Genomic DNA, 21,810 nt, shown 5'->3' on the forward strand with positions numbered 1-21,810 from the left:
GTAACAATATCAACGGACAAGACAGCATCCAAACTAAAGATAAAGATAAAATTATCTATCACACTACAGGCTCTACTTCTATACAGATACTTCGTATGATTGCCGAGAAATATATATGTATATATATAGTCATCATGTTCTGAATGTGATACTCAAGCCAGCCTCTTTGTCCAGTAGGAAATGATTTGGATTATTGGAAGCTAATTCGGATGCTAATAACGAACAGTCCGTATCTTAGATCATTCTTAAATGGATCATTCATCATATTTTTTAAAAAACACGAGCCTATAACCCGCGCAAGACGCTGATTATTGTGTACGAGGAACAGAGATTTAGAGAGAGGCCAGATTTTATAGTAGAAAAATTCAAAACGGTTTATAGAGTAGTTTATTTGACAAAATAATATAAAAATTAAAATAGTATCTTTGAGTGGAAACTTGAATCGGTTTATATCTTTATATGTAAGAAAAAAATAAAATTTAAAAGTTACAACAGTTCATAATAAAACATTACTTTTAAAATGATTACCACTCTATAAACATAATACTTCAAATTCAATAGGTAGATGCCTACTTTTATGGATAGAATGTCACATGACTTAAAATACAAAACAATATAAATATTGAATTAGTGTTTTTAAATCGATTCTTGTATCGGTTTATATTTTATATATAAGGAATGAAATAAAACTTAAAAATTACAATAACTCATAATAAAATATTATTTTTAAAAAGTTTATGGCTTCATAACCTTGAGTATGGGCATGTGAAAACTTTCGACAGAATTTCTTTTGGGAAATGCTTCTGCCTCATGAGGAGGCCACCGAATTGCATTTTTTTTTTTTTTATTTTTTATTTAATTGTTAAGTAATTATTTTAAAATGAATTCATATTTTTTATTTTTTTAAAAAATATTTAATAAATTTAAGAAAATGTTTGAAAAAGAAAAAGATAAAAGATAAAAAAAATTTTGGTGGTTTGTTTCGGTTGACTGCATCTTTGCTAGCACCGTCATTTTTTGTTGAGTCGGGTTACTCTTAACAGCTAGGCTGAATGTGGATTTTTATTTTTTTTTTCTTATTTTTCTTTTCTTATTTTTAAATATTTTTAAAAAATAAAAAATACACTAATATATTAAAAATTATTTTCTTAATTATCAAATAAAAAAATTTTAAAAAAAATTAAATATACAAGCAATTGAAGGACAAAATCAGGGTAAACTCGCAATTTTTTTTTCTTCCTCTGATCGACATTCGACAGATCGAAACTGAATAGTCGCCGCAAGAAAAATTGTAAAAGCAGAAACTTTAGAGAGAATCTGTTAAATTCAGTATTTTTCACAAGCTCGGGAGAACTCTTCAGTCAGCGCCATGTCCCAAGAACAACAATATCCTCTAGCAATCTGAAGCTGTACTAAAGATACACCCAAGATCTCACAAGTTTTTTTTTTGGGTGAGTTCTCTCTCTTGGTTGGCTTTATTTTTTCCAGATCATATACAACTCCTACATGCTCTCCACTCTTAAAGTGATCGATTTCTCTTTACTCGTTAGCAAGCTGCAGAATTTCTCTTTAGCATGATCGATTTCTTTAGCAAGCTGCAAAATTTATGAAATAGTTTTGGATTTATGATGTCTCTACCTCTGACATGGACTTCGTTGAACGTCTATGTAGTCGTGTGATTATTTATTACCCCTGAAATCTGAATCAGAAAACCCATGATCCCATTGCTTAATTTGTTCGGATTACCATCTGGGTATGCTTAATAGCACACCCTCTCGAAACCCATTAGCTGGATTCATATTATCATGAGCAATTATTCACTTGGGTCTTCTGGGAGTCCCAAGTCCTTCCATGCATACCCAAGAGGCAGCGACTTTGATTTAGAATTAGGAATCGCTAGACGTGCCCGAAAGCCTAAGAATTCCCCCTTCATCCCATCAAAATGCTTAAAACGTTGGGAACTCGTCTTCATTATTACGGTAAGCTACACCCACTTTTGGTTTTCATCATCTCCTTGTCCCTTGGGGTCACAATCCTCATCATTTTATCTCTGTATGAGAGCCACTACCGAATGGTGGGTAGTAATCAAAAAATGGATGTGGTTTTGGGCGATTATCCGTTGCGGGATCTTCGGAGTCTGGTAATGGTTGCTGGGCATTCTGTATATACGAGTAGCAGCTGTGGGAAAGCTGACAAAGAAGATTCATGGTTTTTGGAATCTTATCAGAAGAATCCAGGTCAAGCTGCTACGTTTGTGAGACATATTCAAGAGGGAGTTGAAATTGCGGCCAAAGATGATGCAGCTTTGCTTTTGTTTAGTGGTGGGGAGACTCGAAAAGATGCTGGTCCTCGCAGTGAGGCACAGAGTTATTGGAGCGTTGCTGAGTCGAGAGGATGGTTTGGTGAGTGCATGTGTTATATTACTTTCTGTACCTGTTTTTCTGTGCCTCATTTGTATGGAAAATATTTATCAACTGAGAATTGATCTGTTTGTTGATTGCTAAAGGAATGGTTCTAATAGGTGCTTAGATTATATCCTGCTCACTTGGGAGTTAGATCAGAATCCATGATTATGTGCCGATAAATTTCTTGCCTTTTAGTAAAGTGGCTGTGAGTATTTTCTAAACAAAGAATCTTGGCCGATAAATTTCTTGCCTTTTAGTAAAGTGGCTGTGAGTATTTTCTAAACAAAGAATCTTGGACTTAAATCCATTTGGTATAACTCAAGAATGAATTGCATCCAATACAAAGTGAAGCAAGTATTTGTGGCATTTAATTTTAAGTTATTAGAAGTATAGTTGCCCATATCAATACAAACTGTCAGAACTTTTAAACTAGGTTAGATTTATTTAAATTTGTGTACTTTGGTATCTTACTAACAGTAGGATGAAGTGCACTCCTGGATTATTCTCAGCTTCAGTCAACTAAAAAGGAAGTAGTTGTTGGCCCGTGGCTTGCCGAGTATTTTGTAGCTATGGAGTTTTCTAGTTGCCATTTAAACTGATTGTGCAGATTTGCACATTAATCATGATTGTTTTGTTATACTTTCTAGGGAACTTCACATTTTTTACAGGCCATTAGGCATTATGTTGGGGATAATAACTTACAGCCAATCATATCCCTGCAATGCTTTTACATCTTTCTTTAGGGTGAAACATTTTCTAGGGACTCTTCGGGAAATACAGAGCTGAGATTTTTAAGAGTCTTTTCTACGTAATGGATGATAAATATATATCCCCATTGCGTAGTTCTCTCTTAGCCTTGAGTTATCAGTTGTTTTATGGAACAAATGGAAACTTGATAAGATTAATCATGGATTCTTTGTGAGGTAAAGTTGTTTCCAATTCATGAATACTATGGATAATCTGGTTTTTCCTGCTATCATGCAACTGATTGTCTGGTTGTTTATATAGGCAAGAAAGAAAACATGAGATGGAGGGCACTCACGGAAGAGCATGCAAGGGAGAGCTTTGAGAATCTCCTCTTTAGTGTGTGTCGTTTCCGAGAGCTTACTGGCACGTATCCTTATAACATAACTGTAAGCTCCCTTTACTCGAAGCTTTTTTATTCTATTCCTTCTCCTTTTTTCTTTTTCTTCTCCTTTTGGAGCTAAAATATTTCGAACGCATACATGTGATGGTATGAAAATTAAGAAAAACAACCAGACGGTTGTATTTGTTTTCGTTCCTTCAGTGTAATGGATGCTCACGATAGGGACTAACGACCATTGATTAAGCTTCATTTGTAGCCATGAATATGTCAGCAATAAGTACCCATTTTGGCTTTGGAAAAGAGTATGACAAGTATTTTCCCAAATATACATATGGATGTTTCCGAAACAAATACATGTTTATGATTCTTTGAAAACTAAAGTACATACAAAGTCGCTGTGGGTGTCCACAAGAGAGTTGTAGTGCCATATATCATTGAGTGGAAATGTATATCACACCAAATCATTTAGCTTCTTATTCGTCCTTTCATTTTCCTGTATTTTGATTGTAAGTTTGTCGCTATTTATGTGTCTAAAATGCTAATCATCAATCGAACAAGTGCTGAGATACTATAAGAGAACATGCTCTTACTTTTTCCCTTTTGAAGTCTGCCCCCCCCCCCCCCCCCCCCCCCCCCCCCCCCATGTGAGTGTGTGTTTGTGTTCTAGGTACAGTAGGTGTTCACGTGTATCACGTTTGCTCTCACACTTGAATGTATTTATAGTTTTTTTTCCTAACTATTCCTATTAGTTATCATTAAAATTTCTGCAAGGTTTGAACTAAATCACCCTAACATTATTGCAATTTGGAATCAGGTTGTAAGTTATGATTTCAAGGAAGAGAGATTTGCGCATCTGCATCGGTCTGCAATTGGGTTTCCAGAGTCGAGGTTTTTCTACTTAGGCACCCCAGCTTCACTCACTTCGAAAGAAGCAGCTCTGAAAGGTGAGGCATTGGTGCGGACTCAATTCCATGGAGATCCATATGGATGCCAAGGTTCACTCTTTCGGAAAAAATTAAAGCGTGATCCTTTTCACCGGTCAATTCCTTATCCTAATGGGTGCCCTGAGATTGAAGGTCTGTTCAAATATTGTGGAACAGCTCCTTATCCAGGCTCCCTTCCTTGGTCCCAGTGAAACTTGTTAGAGGAGTTTTTACACATACAACAAATATTAGTTAAATCCACCATTACAACCAGAAAGAGATGCTTAACCTAAGAATAATGTAGTTTTTTTCAATATTTTAAATTTCGTACCGTACTGGCCGGTACGGCCGAAATTTTTCATACTGGCCGTCTGGCCGGTACAGGTACTATACGCGTTTTGTACTGTCCGTACCGGCCTCAATTTCGGCTTGTACCGACTTAGATTTCGGCCTTTTTTTTTTTTCGTTTTTCAAACTACAAGCATATTTTTTAACCTTCAATTCAGATTATAGACTTTATAATTTATATATATATATATATATGTATTTATATATAGACTATTATTTTGGAATATAATTTTTATATATATTTATATATATATAATTTATTTATATATCGACTATCCGGAAACGTTATTCCGAAACGGTATTAATACCGAAATATTTCGTTTCAATGTCTTGACCGGTACGGTATTCAAAATACTGGTTTTTTTCTTAATTAACTGTTCTAATCAATTTTTAGAGAAATGAAAAGAAAAGAGAATATGTTGGGAAGATAATAGAGAAAATTATGTCACCGTCAGATGATGGGAAACTTGCATATATGCTCTATATAGTGGAAAAATTTCTTGGTAACGTGCATTATTGATGTTCTTATCCCACTTAGTTGCTAGAAGTACCTCAAAACACTTGGTTAACCAAACACCCAAGCTTTTGCACATTTAATGTCTTATTTATTTTTATAAATGAGATAAGATGAGATGAATTAAAAAGAGTTTTGAAAACAAACGAAGCCATCTCACTTTTTTGTTTGTACAAGAACATTATTATCCACTTTTTGTAGGCCAAAGTATGTTGGCAGTGATGCTCATTTGCAGAAAAGTTGATCAACACGTGTGAAAGTACTGAAATTAAATAAACCATCCAAAACTTTAATATCGTTTCAACCCTCATGCTGCAAACCCGGGTTGATGCCTAAGTGCCAAAGATTATTCATAATGCTATAGGGTTGCAAGCGGACCCTTGGTTACATTGTTACACAGGTATTTGGGTAGCTACCCTGTGTTCTTCAGGAAAGGGCAGGTTGCAGCCTCCTCTACGGAGGAACTATCCAAGCTAGCACCTTGCATGAGACCTCCTAGCAGTTCTCCACGGTCAAAGTAGAACTCGACCTTCACAATTTTCTCCTTTTCGTCCAACTGTTTCAAAGAAGAGAATATTTGCTATATGATTGAAGAAGAAGAAGAAGAAGAAGAAGAAGAAGATGATGATGATTATAACAAAGAACCACAACGACAATACCTCAAAAGCGGCCATCCCAAAGAGTTCAACCATTTCTCCTGTTGGTTCATGGCCTTTGAAAGCACCCTCCATAAAACCCCAATGCCTGAACTTGTAAACAATCACTGGTGGCCCTGAATAAACTCTCAGAACCTCCAGAGCAAACCCACGCGGGAAAGCTGTAACAAAAGCCCTATGAGATGAATCAACTGTTTCTTCTGCTGGATTGTAGCCACGAAGCTTCTCTGGCAAAGAGGTTTGTAGCAAGGAATTGTAGCCTCCCCCAAGCTTGCGCTTTTCTTCTAAAGTTACAGCCTTCCTTCCTACAGGTTTTGAGCGATTTGTAATACATGACTAAAGATATTTGGAATATGGAATGATTATGATAATAATTCAGTGAGATAAATAAGGAGCTTGGGTTACCATTAAGGCTGAAAGTATACTTATTCGGATCAAGTGATTTATAGTCATCAGAGCATGTTTTGTGAAACATCTCCATTTCCCATGACTTAACAAGGTTCTGCACTTTTTCTTCAAGTGAGCCAGGAGGCCATATCTATTTCCCATGAACAAATTGGTATCAGATTATCTTACAAATTTTATGGTATTTCTCATGCTCAAACGCATATACACACACACACACTCAGAGAGTGAGAGAGAGAGAGAGAGACCTTAGTTCTGCCTTCTTCAAAAAGCCTGTTAACAAGATCATAGTTAGGAGGGGCACCAAACCTCCATTTTGTGTTCTTCTCTTCTTCTCCATGTAAGTAGGAACGATATTTGTCCTGAGCCTCGACTCCTGAAGTTGCCATCTTACTTCCCAGTAAACAAGAATTTCTGGGTATTGCCAACTTCTGGAGTTCTGTTACAGAAGAGATTATTACCACAAACCGAATGTTTCAGAAGAGACTCTTATATCGGCAATCAGTAGACCCACCACGCTTTGAATTGTTGCATATTACCACATACCGAATGTTTCAGAAGAGACTCTTATATTGGCAATCAGTACACCCACCACGCTTTGAATTGTCTGAACTCTAGTGTCATGACTCCTCGTATATCAAAGTCTGACCCTACGGTGTGCTTGTCTTCATATATTGTGGGGCCCCTTACATTCTTCGCTGTATAATTGAGCCTGATACTCGTGGTGGCAGGGGCAGCTCAATATATTTTGTGGTAATATATTGAAGTCTGACCCTACGGTGTGCTTGTCTTCATATATTGTGGGGCCCCTTACATTCTTCGCTGTATAATTGAGCCTGATACTCGTGGTGGCAGGGGCAGCTCAATATATTTTGTGGCCGAGAAAAGAATGTTAATCATTGTCGCGTAATCGTTTTAAAAAAAAAAAATAAAAATAAAAATTTATATAAAAAAAATTAATTTTTTAATAATATACTTTACTTTTTTTCAAAGCCACCATTAAGTACATGACACTTTAATTTTAAAATAATAATAATATTTAAATGTTCAATAATGAAATTTTATTGAAAATCTTGAGATGCAAAACAAATATTAATATTTTTTTTATTAATAATATCTATAAACCGGTATGGCTCAAACCGGACATTCTATAATGGAGATCCCAACCTCCCTTTTTTGGAAGAAAATAATAATAATAATAAGAGGGCTGCTACAGACACAAAGAAATTTCACAAAGAATCCCACACACAACAGCGCGCGAGCCCGAGTCGAGACAGAAAGGGAAAAGGGGAGGAGGGGAGGGGCCTTGCACGGAAAGAGAAAAAAAAAATAGAGAAACACGTGACACACTGTGAGTGTGCTACATCAGTGTATGGAATCCCTTTGCATCTATAGTATTTTTCTAATAATAATATCTATAAGCCGGCCCTGTGTAGTGGCCGCCTCCAACTAACAGCCTAGTTGAATATGGATTAAGGTTCATTGTGCCTACCAAATCAACATAATATTCAGATCAATAAAACCCATTTGTTATTTTCTTTAACTGAAATTCTAATTAAAATATAGAGAACTTATCAATCGAGTTGAATCATCAGCCTCAAACAATTAGAAAATATTTAAATTGAATAAAATAAAAGTGTGCATTGAAATAATGGCTTAAAAGAGCTAGCCTTGCAGCCCAAGTAGTCATATACTCCATTGGCAGGCAGCTGATGTGATGTGAGGGAACCAACTCCATGTTTTGAATATTCTGCAACCTACCACGCTTTGAATAGTCTGCAACTCTAGTGTCACGACTCCTCCAACTCCATCCATGTTCAAGCAATGTCTCAGTGAACAACCAATCACATCTTCGAAGCAGATTAATGCAATTTTCCCCTATAAAATTATAAATATCCCAACACCTGATAAGAAGAAACCTATACTTGTGTTATAAAGACTGCTGATATACTAATGAAGTTTTCATGCTTATTCTTATAAACTATCCGTATATTCGCACAATCATTGATTCATTTGGTAGGATGGCAAAAACGTAAAGAGAGAGTAGACCCCAAACTCAATTATAGAGGGCATGGCCTCCAGCCAAGGCAGATAAAACTTGTAATCGTATTATTGCCTCTCACAATCACACTAAGCTTACACATTGTGTCTTATGTATTGGCCAAAACTTACAGAATCGCTGTTATAATTTGCTCGGTTTCATTCGCAATTTTATGAACAGTAGCTCCAACATCAGCATCTCGGAAACTTCTCAGATTATTAGAACTATTAATAAATGAGAACTTTCCATTTCTTAAACCGACACTGCATGATTTTCGCTGCTTCAGTTCTTGGCAGTTATATCTGGACAGGCACAAGCATAACCATACAGGCAAAGATCATTAAAGTTGTGGGGGGTAAAGGAGCAGGAAGAGTCGATAATCTTGGTTGTTTTCAATAAGTTGGTGGATTTGATTTGTGTGATCCATTGTTTATCCCTAGCCATTTTGAGATGTTATGTTCTGGGAAAAATTACAGTTCTGGTTCAGCTTCATATTTATAGGCTGTATAGCCTTCCATCCTGGGAAGAGCTTTGAAAGGGATAGATAGGGTCACATTGGTATTTCTCAAGCTGTGATCCGTTGGTTACAAGGAAAGGGATGTTGTGGCCTGGTTTGTGAGAGATCTGTTGGACCAAATCCTGCATATATGCATTGCTCTGGTTTTTTCTTGTGTAGCATATTTTCGAAGGGAATGATTATTAATACTTCATTATCTCAATTATTATCATGATAAAACTATTCTTTATATTCTATTTGTAAACTTATCATTTAATATCACGAAATGATTAGAAGATGAAGAGGAAAAGGATGAGAAATAGATTTAATGATGCCCTAATGTCATCTGTTGAATTCAATGATCCTTTCTTAGGAGAGAGACTTCTAATTGAATTGATTTGTTCCACTGCATCACCACTTTGATAATGGACCAAAGCTCAAAAAAAGGAAAAGGGAAAATGAGAAAGAATATTACATCCCAAAATTGTTAGTACCATAGTCAAATTATCAAAATTTCTAATGCTTATTCTCAACACCTGAGAATAATTACTAATCAAACACAACAAAAGATGGGCTTGACTACATAGATTTTCAACATCAAATGAATCTACTTTCAGAAGAACCAAGACACTCGTTTTCAAGTAATTATATTTCTAAAGGAACCATCAGAAACCAAAGGCTTATCCTCATAAAGAGATTAGGTCCGCATCATGGTTAGGTCTTCTTTGGTCAAGAAGACTGCATCATCTGATCCCTTCATTTCCTTTATCTGGATTCCAAAAATCATCACTTTGAAATTAAACAAAAGAATTATTGACAACAAAAAAAAAGTAAAACAAAGGTTCGGATTTAAATAACAATAAGAAATGCCCAAAAAGCATTGCAGCATAAAAACAGAAAAAAAAAATGAATAATTGAAAAAAAAAAAAGGAGAAAATAAAAGAGCTCAGAGAATGTTATGGGTATGAGAAAATTTATCAGCACAGATCGATTTGAAAAATCGTCAGAGTGGTGCATGACTTTCTCTATTCCTCATCACTGCCCTCCCCAATAAAGTTAAGTCTTCCCATAAATCTAGTGACTGAACGAACCCTAATTTTAAAAACAGAGAGAGAGAGAGAGAGAGAGAGAGAGAGGCAACGAAAACGAAACTAGAGAAGAGAGAGATGTAAATCCGAGGTAGAGACTGCCAGATTGAAACACAAATATATAGGGACGCCAACCCCAAAACCCTAACTCCTTTTAAGGTGCTTTGACATTTTTAACCCGCTAATATTTGTGTACATATTTAAATTCAGAAAATGCTATGAATCCAGATAAGTCCCGACAATATTTTTTTAATTTAATGATTAATAAAATATTTTTTTTAATTTAATGATTAATAAAATATTTGTTTTTAATTTAATGATGTTGTATTTTTTAAAAATATATATTTAAATATATTAAAAATATATATAAAAAAAAATTAGAATACACGTATTGAGAAGATTTCTCCTCGGTTGTAGCTGTATAGATACCTTTTAGGTATCGTTTGGATTCGAAGATGAGTTGAGATGAGTTGAGATGGGTTGTGAATAGTAGTGAGATGAGTTGTGAATAGTAGTGAGATTTGTGAGTTAAAGTTGATGAATAATAATGAATAGTAGTGAGATGAGTTAAGATAAATTGAAATGAGTTGAGATGACTTGCGAATACAAACCGAACCTTATTGTCATGCTTTCTAAAAATTATTAGTTATTTTTAAAGTACCAATGAGCAGAGTCTCTTTTTCTATCACAATATATCATATAATTAAAAAAAAAAACAAAAAAAAAACTATTCTTAAATCTGTATACAGAATACATTGAATAAAGTATTAATATGATATAATTTGATTTAAGAGATAAATTTTATAATATAAATCTTATAAATCAAATTTTATAATTTAAGTGAGAGTATTATCATTGGGTTGGTCAAATTCATCTTCAAAATTTAACTAATATCACTTTTTTTTTTCATTTACCTATTCCATTTAAATTTAATCTTCACATTGGATTATTCATTCACTCTTTATATAATAATAAAATATTATTAATTTAATAATTTTTTTATTTAATTTATTTTTATTGCATTTTATAGCTCTACCAATTAAATGTTAATAATAATTATACTCTAATTAAATTAATATTAAAAAATCATATTTTCAAAAGTCATTTATTGCTAATAACAAAAAATATTTGATTAAACCCATCTAAAATTCTATCTAAATTTCTTAATTATAAACCAAATACTATTTTTGCTTGGAGTGAGAAACTAATATTTTAATGTTTGTTTGGAGTAAGAAATTAGTATTTTAATGTTTGGTGAATTAATTATAATTCTTCATCTTTGGCCAACCACTATAGCAAGAATTTAAATTATTTTATATTTGTCCAATTCAATGCGAGATGGTTTTGACATCAATTATGTAAATTTAAACCAATCTTCTCGTTTGTCCACGCCAATGAGAATACTCTGATATGAATGGTGTATTATACCCACAGACTTGATAATACAATAACTTATAATTAAAATTATTTATGTAAATATATGTTCTAATTGACATGGCATTTGAGAGCACAAGTTCTATTTTTTTTTTTTTTTTTTTTTTTTTGTCTAATTTTAGATCCTTGTCCAAGAGACATGGGACCCAATGACACATCACTACTTAAAGACCATCAGTTGCTATCCATATTCCATGCCTAGAAATATTGAGATTTTTCATTCAGTTTTGCACCAAATTAATGGAGAAAAAAAATTCGCAATTGGTCTACCAAATACTTTTTCCCAAAGTTAACAAGAAATGTTTAACAAAGAACGTAGAAAAATTATACCTCTAAGCCTAGTTTGGTATTTAGTTATTCTCATAATACCTCACTATTATTTATTATTTTATTATTATTTTTCTACTTTTTACTACTATTCAATATTCTATCATTACTTTTTTACTATTTACAGAATACCTAAGAATACCTCACTACCTAAACGCAACCTAATTTGCACATCGGACCATAAAGGTTTATAATATCCATTATAACCAATGGTACCAAAATTTGCTAATTTAAGAAATTTTGATAATATTATACTCAAATTGGAAAAACTTTAAACATTCCTGAATAATTGTCAAAATTTCAGTGCTCTAAAAAAGAGTTGATGATAGCAATTTGGCCGGCATCATTTCCTGGTCTCTCAATCCACCATTGCCCAATGCTTCTCTAACTCGGCATCACCCAACTAAAAGAAAATCTTTTGCATAAACTGCCTTCACCCCCTTCTTGTGTTACATCTGAGCGTCAAAAGAACCAGACTCAGTGGACGATATTGAGTTAATTCAGTGTATTTACATGTGTATAGCTGTGAACATTATCTGAATGTTCTAGCTCGAGATGCTGAGGCTTTTGACCGGTGATGCTGTCTTTTCCCATTAGACAGACCACTATCACTGATGCTACCTTCAACAAGATTTTCATTAACTTCAGAAAACTCTCTAGTCCATGAGTTCAAGGGGATAAGATAACTATCATCCTTACTGCTCCTCCTCTGCTCCTCATAACGTTTCGCATTTTCGGATATCTGATGGAAGGTTTCATTTATTTTTGCAATTCCCCTTTCAACGGGTTCTACTACATGTGATACTGTGTACTTCATGTCATCAACAATCTGAAAGAGCAAATTAACCGAGTTCAGCAAAAGACTGAAAAAAAAAAAAAGAAGCAGCAATGACTAAAATGAAAAGGGTTAATATCTTACAATTCCACCACTCCCAACAACCACATCACAGACACTCTGGGGTAAATTCAAACGTTTTTCTTGCTCATCATGCCGAACCAGGCGGATTATAGTTGATCTTTCGCTGTCTTGAACCTCCTCTGGATCAGGAGGTGCATCTAATGACGCATAGTTTGCCATAACTGCTACATTACGAACACATCGTTCTCCCCTTTTGTAAGGCACTGCTGGGAAGACATACAGGTGAACCACGGCAGCAACACCCATCTATTTGTTAAGCATGAAATCAGAAGCCGTGCAAGTATAGACACTTGAACATTCTCAAAATTAAATGAAGGTTTTATCTTGGCGTGACTAACAATTGGATAATTTAATGGAAAGAAGCATAAAATGGCAAGAGGTTAGAAAATGACTTCATGCTTTATTATTTACTTGGTAAGCACAAAATACCTCACAAAACCGATTAGTTGTATGGTATTTTAGTATTTAGAAGCCACAAACGCAAACATGGTGCTTGTGAATACTGAGATTCAAGAGATATACCATCAAATCTTTTATTGGGTGGTCTATTATAAAGGATCAACAATATATATAGTATACTAAATAATAAAACCCAAAACAATAAGCATACAAAAAAAGGAATTGAAAAATTAGTATAAAAAAAAAAGGTAGTAAGTGCACAACTTTCAAACCATAATTCACTCGAACAAATGACCATAAACTCCAGGATTCCTCAATGCCAAATCTCCACTTGGTACTAATGCTGTAATAGAATACCCCAACAGCCATAAAAAAAGATCTAAAAGAAATCTATGCAATAATTTTTTTGATAAGCCAAAATTACCCAAAACTTATCAAAATCTTTCATATGGACAAAAGAGCGTTCAACAAAAGCTAAAACCTTTTTCCACTCCTATTCAAATAATCGCAGGAGTGAAATTTCAAAAGAAACTTAGTAAATCCTTAAAATGGTAAAAAATAAAAAATAAAGCTTCTAAAGTAAAAGCAAGTTTTACAGTGATCGAGCATATTTCATGATCAAGTGATTGAGATACACTGTTACATGAGAATCTTATCTTAACCTTAATTGTTTGATAACTTGGAGTATGCTTGGAATTTTATTTTGAGCTCCCATTTTCTACTAATTAAATTTGAGATATACACTTTTATATCGAAACCCTCACACAAGGGTCTCAAAATCATCGAAAAAATCACCCCAAAGTCGACAAAAAGCTTAATCTCTTTCAATATTATGATTCATGCTTTTAGAATATCTGCATCTCAAAGCCTTTTTTTTTTAATAAGTAAAAATAAAACTTTAGCAATAGAAAAAGGCATAGCCCAAATTGCCCAATTACACAGGAAGTATACACAGTATACGCCTAATTACCAGTGCACTAATGATGGATGCATCTCAAAGCCTTTCTTCAAACCAACAGAAATCCCAGTTTTCACCAGCTTCAAGTTTCAAATTAGATCTTATATATGTCAAATTTTTTCGAATGCATACTCTGGCATTTTGTGCCCCTATACATTAAACTCCATATTGCAGGCACACTAATAGCAAAATGAAAGGAATACACAGTAAAACTGTAAGATAGTTTTTTTTTATTTTATATAATTTTGCCTATAAACATTTTTGTGAGGAAAAGAACAATAATCATGGTGTTTTTTAAATGCATACCTCAATACAGATGATGTAGTCTTGTATCCGCGTTTTTAGTTCCTGAGCCAAAGACCCTTTAAAAACTCCCATCGAGAAAAGAAATGCGATAGCAATGCCTTGCCACCATGTCAGGAATACAATTGATTTGAAAGTCAGAAACTTTGCCAGGGGTTTAATTGGTTCCAATTTATCTTTAATAATGGTATAGAACTGTAAAAGGCAATATAGAGCCCATGTCTGACTGAAATTAAGAACAACTGCCAAGTATGGATAGCTGCAAACAAATTAGAGACATTCAGATAATAGCAACAATAGAAAATTACTGCGATGCAAAACATAATGTAATTCTCAGCAGCACCTTTGATAAACGCAAACACACACATATATTTCTCATATGTTCACTTACAAATAGACGTGTAAACATGTGTGTGTGATGTGCCCATTTGGAGACGTATCTATGTATGTGCATGAGTGCGTGCGTGAGTATGTTTGTGCGTGAGCGTGAGCGTGAGCGTGTGCTTGTGCATGGGTGTTGTACGAATGTACAAGCTGATCAAAAACTTTGAATTATTGATAAGGATGTCTGACCCGTATCTCCATTCAAACTTCCCTTCTCCATATACCCCAAAAGCTTCTAGAATCATTGCCAGCAGTGCACAGATCATCTTCAGTATCATCTGGAGATAATATTTCAGTAAGCACCAAATAGAGGCTTCGAAATGCAAAAGAAAAGGAGCAATGTGATAATCTTCCATAAAAAAGCGCACACATACATATTGAACAATGCCAATTTTCACAGCATTATAGAAGTTAGGACCAAGATACCAATCTCTTAGGACAAAATTTAGTGGAAAAGGATGTTCTACAACTCCATAAGTATATGCTTCTTTCAAAAGAGGTGTGTTGAAATCAATAAGCCCTTGATTTTCCATAAACTCAATTGTCTTTTCCTCACCACCTACAGGAAGCAATAAATTTTGTCAAAAAAAATGAAAATAATATCAAATCTCAATAGTCAATACCATCTAGCTATTACAATATAAAATTTCAGATGTAACAAGCTTTGCTCCTATTCAAACACATCAGCCATTCTCCCATTATGCTATTACATCAAAATTAAACAATATATGTAATTAAGTTAAAAAATTAAATGAATATAATATGTTTAATTCAGTTAGTAGTTTTCATTTAACTTTAGTAATATTTTACTTTTCTTTATTGTGTGTCCTTTAGGTTATTCAACTCATGCCTTTTTAGGCCTTGTTTGTGTATACAGATATTCTCAATTATTCTCAGGTATTCTCGAATATTTTCAGATATTTCCTTCCCAAACATCACTCAACTTTTCAATTTCAAATCTTCAACTTTTTTATTTAATCATTACAACTTTTCCAAACTTCCAAACAAAATACAAAAAACAATACAACTTTTTTTTCAATTTCAAAACAAAAATTATATTAAAAAATTATATTCAAATAATATTTTAACTTCATAATATTTTTATTCAAAATTTTCTCTCCCATTTCCCAAAACCCTATAAAACATCTTAACTCAAAAAATTTCACTAATATTCACAAACCATTTCACTACTATTCACAAATATTCTGAGATATTATAAGTTGTATCCAAACGATCCCTTAGTCTTGTAACCAATATATTCATTTTCTTTATAAGTAAAACAAATTTTATAAATATTAAGGAAAAGGCATAACCCAAGTACACAAGATGCTTACAAGAGATGGCACACGTATTTAGGAGTTAGAGATAGATACAAAGAAATCGTGAAACCAATGGGTTCATAAAAGATATTGAATTTTTAGAAGAAGTTAGAGAGCCTATAAGTTAAGACTTCTCGATGGCCAGGTCACATTGGCATGCTATATAAAGAGCTCTGGTCTGTTTCTCCCCTCAAGTGAAGTTTGTGAGACTTCTCATTAATAACATAAAACAAAGAGAGCAACAGGGAGACAAGATGTTCAATCAACTTACAGAGAACAAGGTACTAAATTAGTATTCTGTTAAAAGTTCTATTTACTGTGTGATGGCTCAAGACCATGCTAATTTAGTTAAATGTAATATTTTTTATTTAATAATTTGGTTAATCTTATGCAGCACACTTGTAGATGATTAGTTACATTAATTTCAAGAACTTCATAATTTTAGTTATCCAATCCATCAATTGCTTATGCCACACAAAGGCATGCATGGGGAGGATGAAATGAAATTATAAAGGAAGAAAGGAGAAGGAAAGAATAAAAAGTCAACACCGTTAAAGACATATGGTTTATTATCTAATATAACAAATTTAAGGGACAATGATTGTCACCAATCGAAAGAGTATATACGCACGATCCTCTAACATACCTAAGCAGGCTATCAGGTATCTCTCAAAGCAATATAGTGCAAAAGCCTCATAGCAATCCCGAATAACTTCACAGTTGAAGGCAGCATCTGAGTTTAAAAGTGACAAAAACTGCACCCATACAATTAGTTGACAAATGAATGCTAAAACTACACAGCCATACAGGCTGAATTTCTCATATGGTGCAGGCAAGCCTATGACACAACATGCATGAATAACACGGTTTATGAACATGTGAACAGTCAAGGTTGTCTTGTAACATATCAAGAATCCAATACTATGTTCTCAAATTCAGAAGCATTTATGCACATATTGTTCATTAGACTTCATTTATTATGTTTTTCAAAGTTTACACAAAAAAGAGACAAGAAAGCAATCAGATGTTGTAACATACGGGTCCTAAATTAGGACTTAGAATTATTATTTTTATAATAATAATTATTATTATTATTAATTAGTATTTTTATTATTTTTAAGTTCCGTTTTGAGATAGTGATTTTATTTGATTGTGTTTCTTCCACTGTCTACACCCCGTATATCCATCTGTTTGATTTCCCACGTTTGAATAGTTTCCTAATTCGAAACCAATTCACCCGTCAAAAACCCTCCCATAAATCCTCTCTTTTTCCTCACAATATTCCTTTCATCAAACCAGTAGCAACCTTGCAGTCAAACCCATCCTCACAACAACCCCCAAGTTGAAAACAACAGCCCCGTAGCCTTCCTCATAGCAAACCGAGACTCTCTCGTCGGAAAACAGGACAAAGCACGTCAATGGTAAGCCCGCTTCTTTCCCCATCGTTTTCCTTCTCTCTCTCTCTCTCTCTACCAGCAGTGACTCATTGGCTTGTATATTTCATTCTACCACCGCCGACCACCACAGAGAAATCAGGATACCACTTGGTCACCTAGAAATTGCCGCCAGTCACTTCCAACCACCCAGACCCACCGTCTCAGCCGAGCTACGAAGTAAGATTGTGGAAGCAACGTTAAGAGGTAAGTAGCATAATCAAAATTTTATGTTTGCTGTAAATTATTCTTGTATGATACGTTATGATACGTTGTTACACGGTGATAACACAGACCCAAGCATGTATCACTACATGATATGATACGTTACATGGTGCCACAGACCAAGCGTGGTACACCTCATGTTACGATATGTATATATGGTCTACAACAATTGGACAGATGCACATATGTAATGATGGCAACTAAATAAGGGAAAGACAAGATGAACAAGTCATGTATGATTGATAGGAAATGCATGGAGTCAGTCACTCATGCATCAGGTTACATGAAATTCCATGATTTCGTTAATTCCTCATATGTTACGATACATTAAGGTTTTCTAAATTAAGCCTAATGCTAAGCTAAGTTTACATTATGATGTGCTATTATTGAGTCTTCGACTCATTTGTTTTTCTGTTTTTATGTTTTAATGTCCCAGATGTTGATTGCGTGGACACAGAAGTAGATTAGTTTCAGAGACTTGAATAAGTGTTATTTCCACAAAGATTTAGTTTATGATTAAAATATTTGAACAAGTGATCACCACATAGAACTAGTTTATGCCTTTTTCACTATGTTTCAGCTTTATGTTATGAAAGAATGTTATGCTAAGTTAGTTTGATCATTCAATAAATAAGGTATTTTCATAAATTCGAATCTCTTTATCGAGCATTATATTATGAATGTACGTAACATTCCTGATCTATGGGAAGGGGTGTTACAGATGTCTCTCAAAGCAATTTAACATAAAAGGTCCATAAGACTCCAAATATTTCACTTTTTTGTTTTAACCTACGACTGACCTCAACTCCATTGAGGCAAGACAAAAGACCAAGTAAACATATTTTTCACAGTGGAGTGCATCTTCAAATCCAACAGTAACAAAACTGAAGCACAAACATTTCCACAACGTAAAATCAGTTCAAAAAAAAATGTAAGTGCTAGCTACATATTCTATTAACCGAGTCTTTTCCAAGGAAACATGGACAACCAGATGCAAATATTTTCATGTTTTTCAGAACCTCTAGCATTCTCCAATAAAGGGCAATGAAAACATAGTAATTTTGACAACTTCACTCCACACACACACACACACACATAAATGCATTTCTTCACTCTAAGGAAACCGATGTGATATTAAATTGCTAATTTTATAATCATAGGACATGGAAAGGTGGGCCAAATAGTGCAGGATGACACTCTTTTGAAGCATTGTAAATGTTGATATATATTGAAAATATTAGAAAAACTAGCAAACTAATCAAAAACATTGAATGAGAAACAGATAAACAAAATGAAGGGGGGATAAACACAAAAGGTAGCATCCATCATACCGATTCTAGTGCATAAACAGGAACCATCAGAACGAGACCAATTAGAAACTTCTGCTCCTGAGATTTCCAACAATTAAAGCTCTTACTTTGGATGATCTTGTTAAGAGAAATTAATAACAATTTATGTACTTAAATAAGATATAGCAATCTATATGAAACTAACCAAGCCACAAAATTATACAAGTAACCTTGTATAATTTTGTATACATAAAAGCAAATGAAAATAGTAATATAGTACAGGGGCTATATGAATACACATCATAGCCACATTAATAATAAAGAAAAGTAAAGTAAATCAAACACTAAAGGACTATAAAGAACCTCTGGCTGATTATAAGCAGCTAAATGCTCAAAGATAAGATACATGGAGAGCACCACCGCAACAGCTACAAATATACTTGCACTGAAAATAGGCCAACTGGAGAATATTGCAGACTCAGCACCCAGGTGAAGCAACCACATTTTCCCCGATCCGCCTGAGGACTCAATCAGAGGAAAAAAACAGTGAATTGAATAGAACTATATAATAAATTCTACTCAACACGTCAATAAACACAACATGCTAGTTGAAAATTTACGTCGTAACCCAAGATGCTTTATCCGTACTTTCTCTTGTGCCACCTTTTTTACATTTTCTTTGAGTCAACTATAAAGAAACTCCTTGCTCCCAAGAGGTTTGATATTTAAACAGAGGAAAGCTGGCCTTCTTGCCTACTTGTTTGACTTGAAAGGAGCCTTGTTCGGCAGGTTGCAGTAGTGCCTAGAGGATATAATACAATGAAAATAATGACAAATTCTGCCTAAAAAAGATGTGAGCTTCTGCTTTAATGGCAAAAAGAAGCATCAAAAATCAGGATCCTGAAGATTGAAACAAGAAACCATTAATCAAAATAAATTATAGCATGAACCACCAGAAAATTGGAGGCACACGTCTATTGTTTGGGAATAGGAAACTGCAAACCATTATAGTTAAGAAAGTAACTGTATTTACACATTTGTATAGAAATTGATTGAAAGATTCATATTATACATGCTAGAAAGAAATATAAAGTAGTTCATTGGTTTCAAGTAATATAGTAGCCCTAACATAATACATGAATTAGAAAGAAGATGCTAGCCATCTATATATCTAAAAATTTGAATCACTGTTCGATGCTCAACTAATCTAGAAGTCAATAACCAACAATTTCTCAGTCCATTTAACTTGTACAGTTTTTTCCAAAAAGCAAGATAAACAAGCAGCTTGAACTTTGAAAGATGGCTATCCAAGTATCAATGAGCAATAGCTCTGACCCCGGTAAGAATGTTCAGAGGGTGTCATTATATGTTCAAAAATGTACAGCCGTGTATATAACTTACTAATAAATAAAAAATAAAAAAACAGAAAAGGCTAGAGTCTAAAGGCCCAAAACTCAGCCTCATAAAGTCCAGATTCCTTAATGATCACACCTCAACTTTCAGCAAAGCCACTTATCTGTACCAACAGCACACATACAAGAAGTATAAATAGGAATTTATGAAATGTAAAACCCTTTTTCATATTGACATTTAAACACGTATAATAAACAATGAATAAAGTAACATACAAGAAAGTGACGGCAAAAGAAATCTGGCCAAGTAAACAGAACTTTCCCAAACCCCATGCAACTGGATAATTTCACCCTTGAAAGCAAAACATTTCTAGTATGGAACCTTGTTAGTCCAAAAAAGAAGTCCAAAGTTACAAAATTGCAGAGATCGGGCTTGCATATGAACATCTACAGTGGAATCTAGACAATTAAAAATGAAACTCCAGAAAATAAAATATGTTTTGATTTATTAAAACACCCACTTGTTTCCACTAATGACAAATAAAATTATCATAGATCTATTATCCGTAACTTATCAAAAATAAATAACTTGATCTATGACCTGCCAAATCATGCGTTACTTTTTGGGTGCAACGAACATAGTGTTCCACTCCATCTTCCACACATATCCAGATATCCTCCGATCATTGATCTCATCATTTCAACTTAAAGCTATTATCCTTCCAAAAACTTTTTTTTTTTTTTAACAAGTCCTTCCAAAAACTATTACTATCTAGAGCTACTCATGATCTATTTTATCCAAGGGATTAAATTAGCCATTAGACTTCTTCCCAACGTTGAAATATCTGATTGTAGTAGCTTATAATCTACCAAAGCATCATCACTTCAGTATTTGCAAAAGAAAAAATCATCATTCACTTTTCAATAGGGGGAACATGGGAACTAAACACCATCTATTAAATGCACATACTAGAAGGCTTAATCTGAAAATGGCCCCCATGAGTCATTTACCAACCGATCAGTTAAAAATTCAAATCAAAGTAGAACATGGATTCTACTGTGCTACAAGAAGACATCTCAATCAAATGGCTTGAACTTAAGCCCACTAACTATCAGAAACATTAATCACTGAGGGTTATGATATTTTTCTTAACGAGATGACATGCAGGTTTCACAATTTCCGTGCAAAACATTAAACCTTTATCTCATAATATTTCAGTGATTGCATTCCAAAAAAAGAGAATTAAGAGTTTTAAACGTATGGAACGAAAGCAAGCTGACGCAGTTACTTAGTTTACAACAATTTTCCGGCTTGTTTTCTTTTTCCTTCTTATTTGCCGAAAGCAACACCGAAGTCAATCATCACATAGAAGACTTCTCATTTCACCCATTATCCTCAATTTTCTCAGATTTCAAAACTGCTGCTAGGAAGGTTCTTCACCAGCAACAAGCCTACGGTTCTCAAAGAACCTTACTTTATCCATCTAATCGAACATAACCATATT

At 34.0% G+C, this 21,810-nt stretch overlaps 3 protein-coding genes and 1 non-coding gene across 6 annotated transcripts; 1 reads left to right on the top strand and 3 right to left on the bottom strand.

The window, feature by feature from the left end:
• The first annotated feature begins 1,232 nt into the window (after positions 1-1,232).
• On the top strand, positions 1,233-5,271 carry LOC121242078 (uncharacterized protein C57A10.07-like). The gene is given in 5 exon segments (XM_041139977.1): positions 1,233-1,925; positions 1,928-2,402; positions 3,414-3,538; positions 4,307-4,718; positions 5,121-5,271. Coding segments are annotated over 4 exon segments (1,041 nt in total). The 5' UTR covers positions 1,233-1,805; the 3' UTR covers positions 4,628-4,718; positions 5,121-5,271.
• A 258-nt stretch (positions 5,272-5,529) lies between these two features.
• On the bottom strand, positions 5,530-7,051 carry LOC121242079 (pathogen-related protein-like). 2 transcript variants are annotated; one of them, XM_041139979.1, is made up of 5 exons: positions 6,931-7,051; positions 6,587-6,777; positions 6,339-6,471; positions 5,937-6,238; positions 5,530-5,833 (listed from the first exon to the last, which is right to left on the bottom strand). In XM_041139979.1, the coding sequence occupies exons 2-5, from the start codon at positions 6,725-6,727 to the stop codon at positions 5,690-5,692; spliced, it is 720 nt and encodes a 239-aa protein (XP_040995913.1). In that variant the 5' UTR covers positions 6,728-6,777; positions 6,931-7,051; the 3' UTR covers positions 5,530-5,689. The 2 variants fall into 2 exon arrangements, with proteins under 2 accessions (XP_040995913.1, XP_040995912.1); XM_041139978.1 differs by lacking the exon at positions 6,931-7,051 and having other exon boundaries at positions 6,587-6,859.
• Positions 7,052-9,817: 2,766 nt separating this feature from the next.
• LOC121243806 lies at positions 9,818-9,919 on the bottom strand. Its single transcript, XR_005936291.1, has one exon. It is a non-coding gene; the product is annotated as a small nucleolar RNA Z221/R21b (small nucleolar RNA).
• A 2,039-nt stretch (positions 9,920-11,958) lies between these two features.
• Positions 11,959-19,692, bottom strand: LOC121242077 (protein LAZ1 homolog 1-like). 2 transcript variants are annotated; one of them, XM_041139974.1, is made up of 9 exons: positions 19,559-19,692; positions 19,317-19,473; positions 18,996-19,052; positions 16,653-16,761; positions 15,062-15,246; positions 14,877-14,965; positions 14,307-14,562; positions 12,644-12,889; positions 11,959-12,553 (listed from the first exon to the last, which is right to left on the bottom strand). In XM_041139974.1, the coding sequence occupies exons 2-9, from the start codon at positions 19,455-19,457 to the stop codon at positions 12,257-12,259; spliced, it is 1,380 nt and encodes a 459-aa protein (XP_040995908.1). In that variant the 5' UTR covers positions 19,458-19,473; positions 19,559-19,692; the 3' UTR covers positions 11,959-12,256. The 2 variants fall into 2 exon arrangements, with proteins under 2 accessions (XP_040995908.1, XP_040995909.1); XM_041139975.1 differs by lacking the exon at positions 11,959-12,553 and having other exon boundaries at positions 12,662-12,846.
• Between the last annotated feature and the right edge of the window lie 2,118 nt (positions 19,693-21,810).

The sequence above is a fragment of the Juglans microcarpa x Juglans regia genome, chromosome 8D (assembly GCF_004785595.1).
Source record: "Juglans microcarpa x Juglans regia isolate MS1-56 chromosome 8D, Jm3101_v1.0, whole genome shotgun sequence".
In the NCBI taxonomy this organism is placed as follows: Eukaryota; Viridiplantae; Streptophyta; class Magnoliopsida; order Fagales; family Juglandaceae; genus Juglans; species Juglans microcarpa x Juglans regia.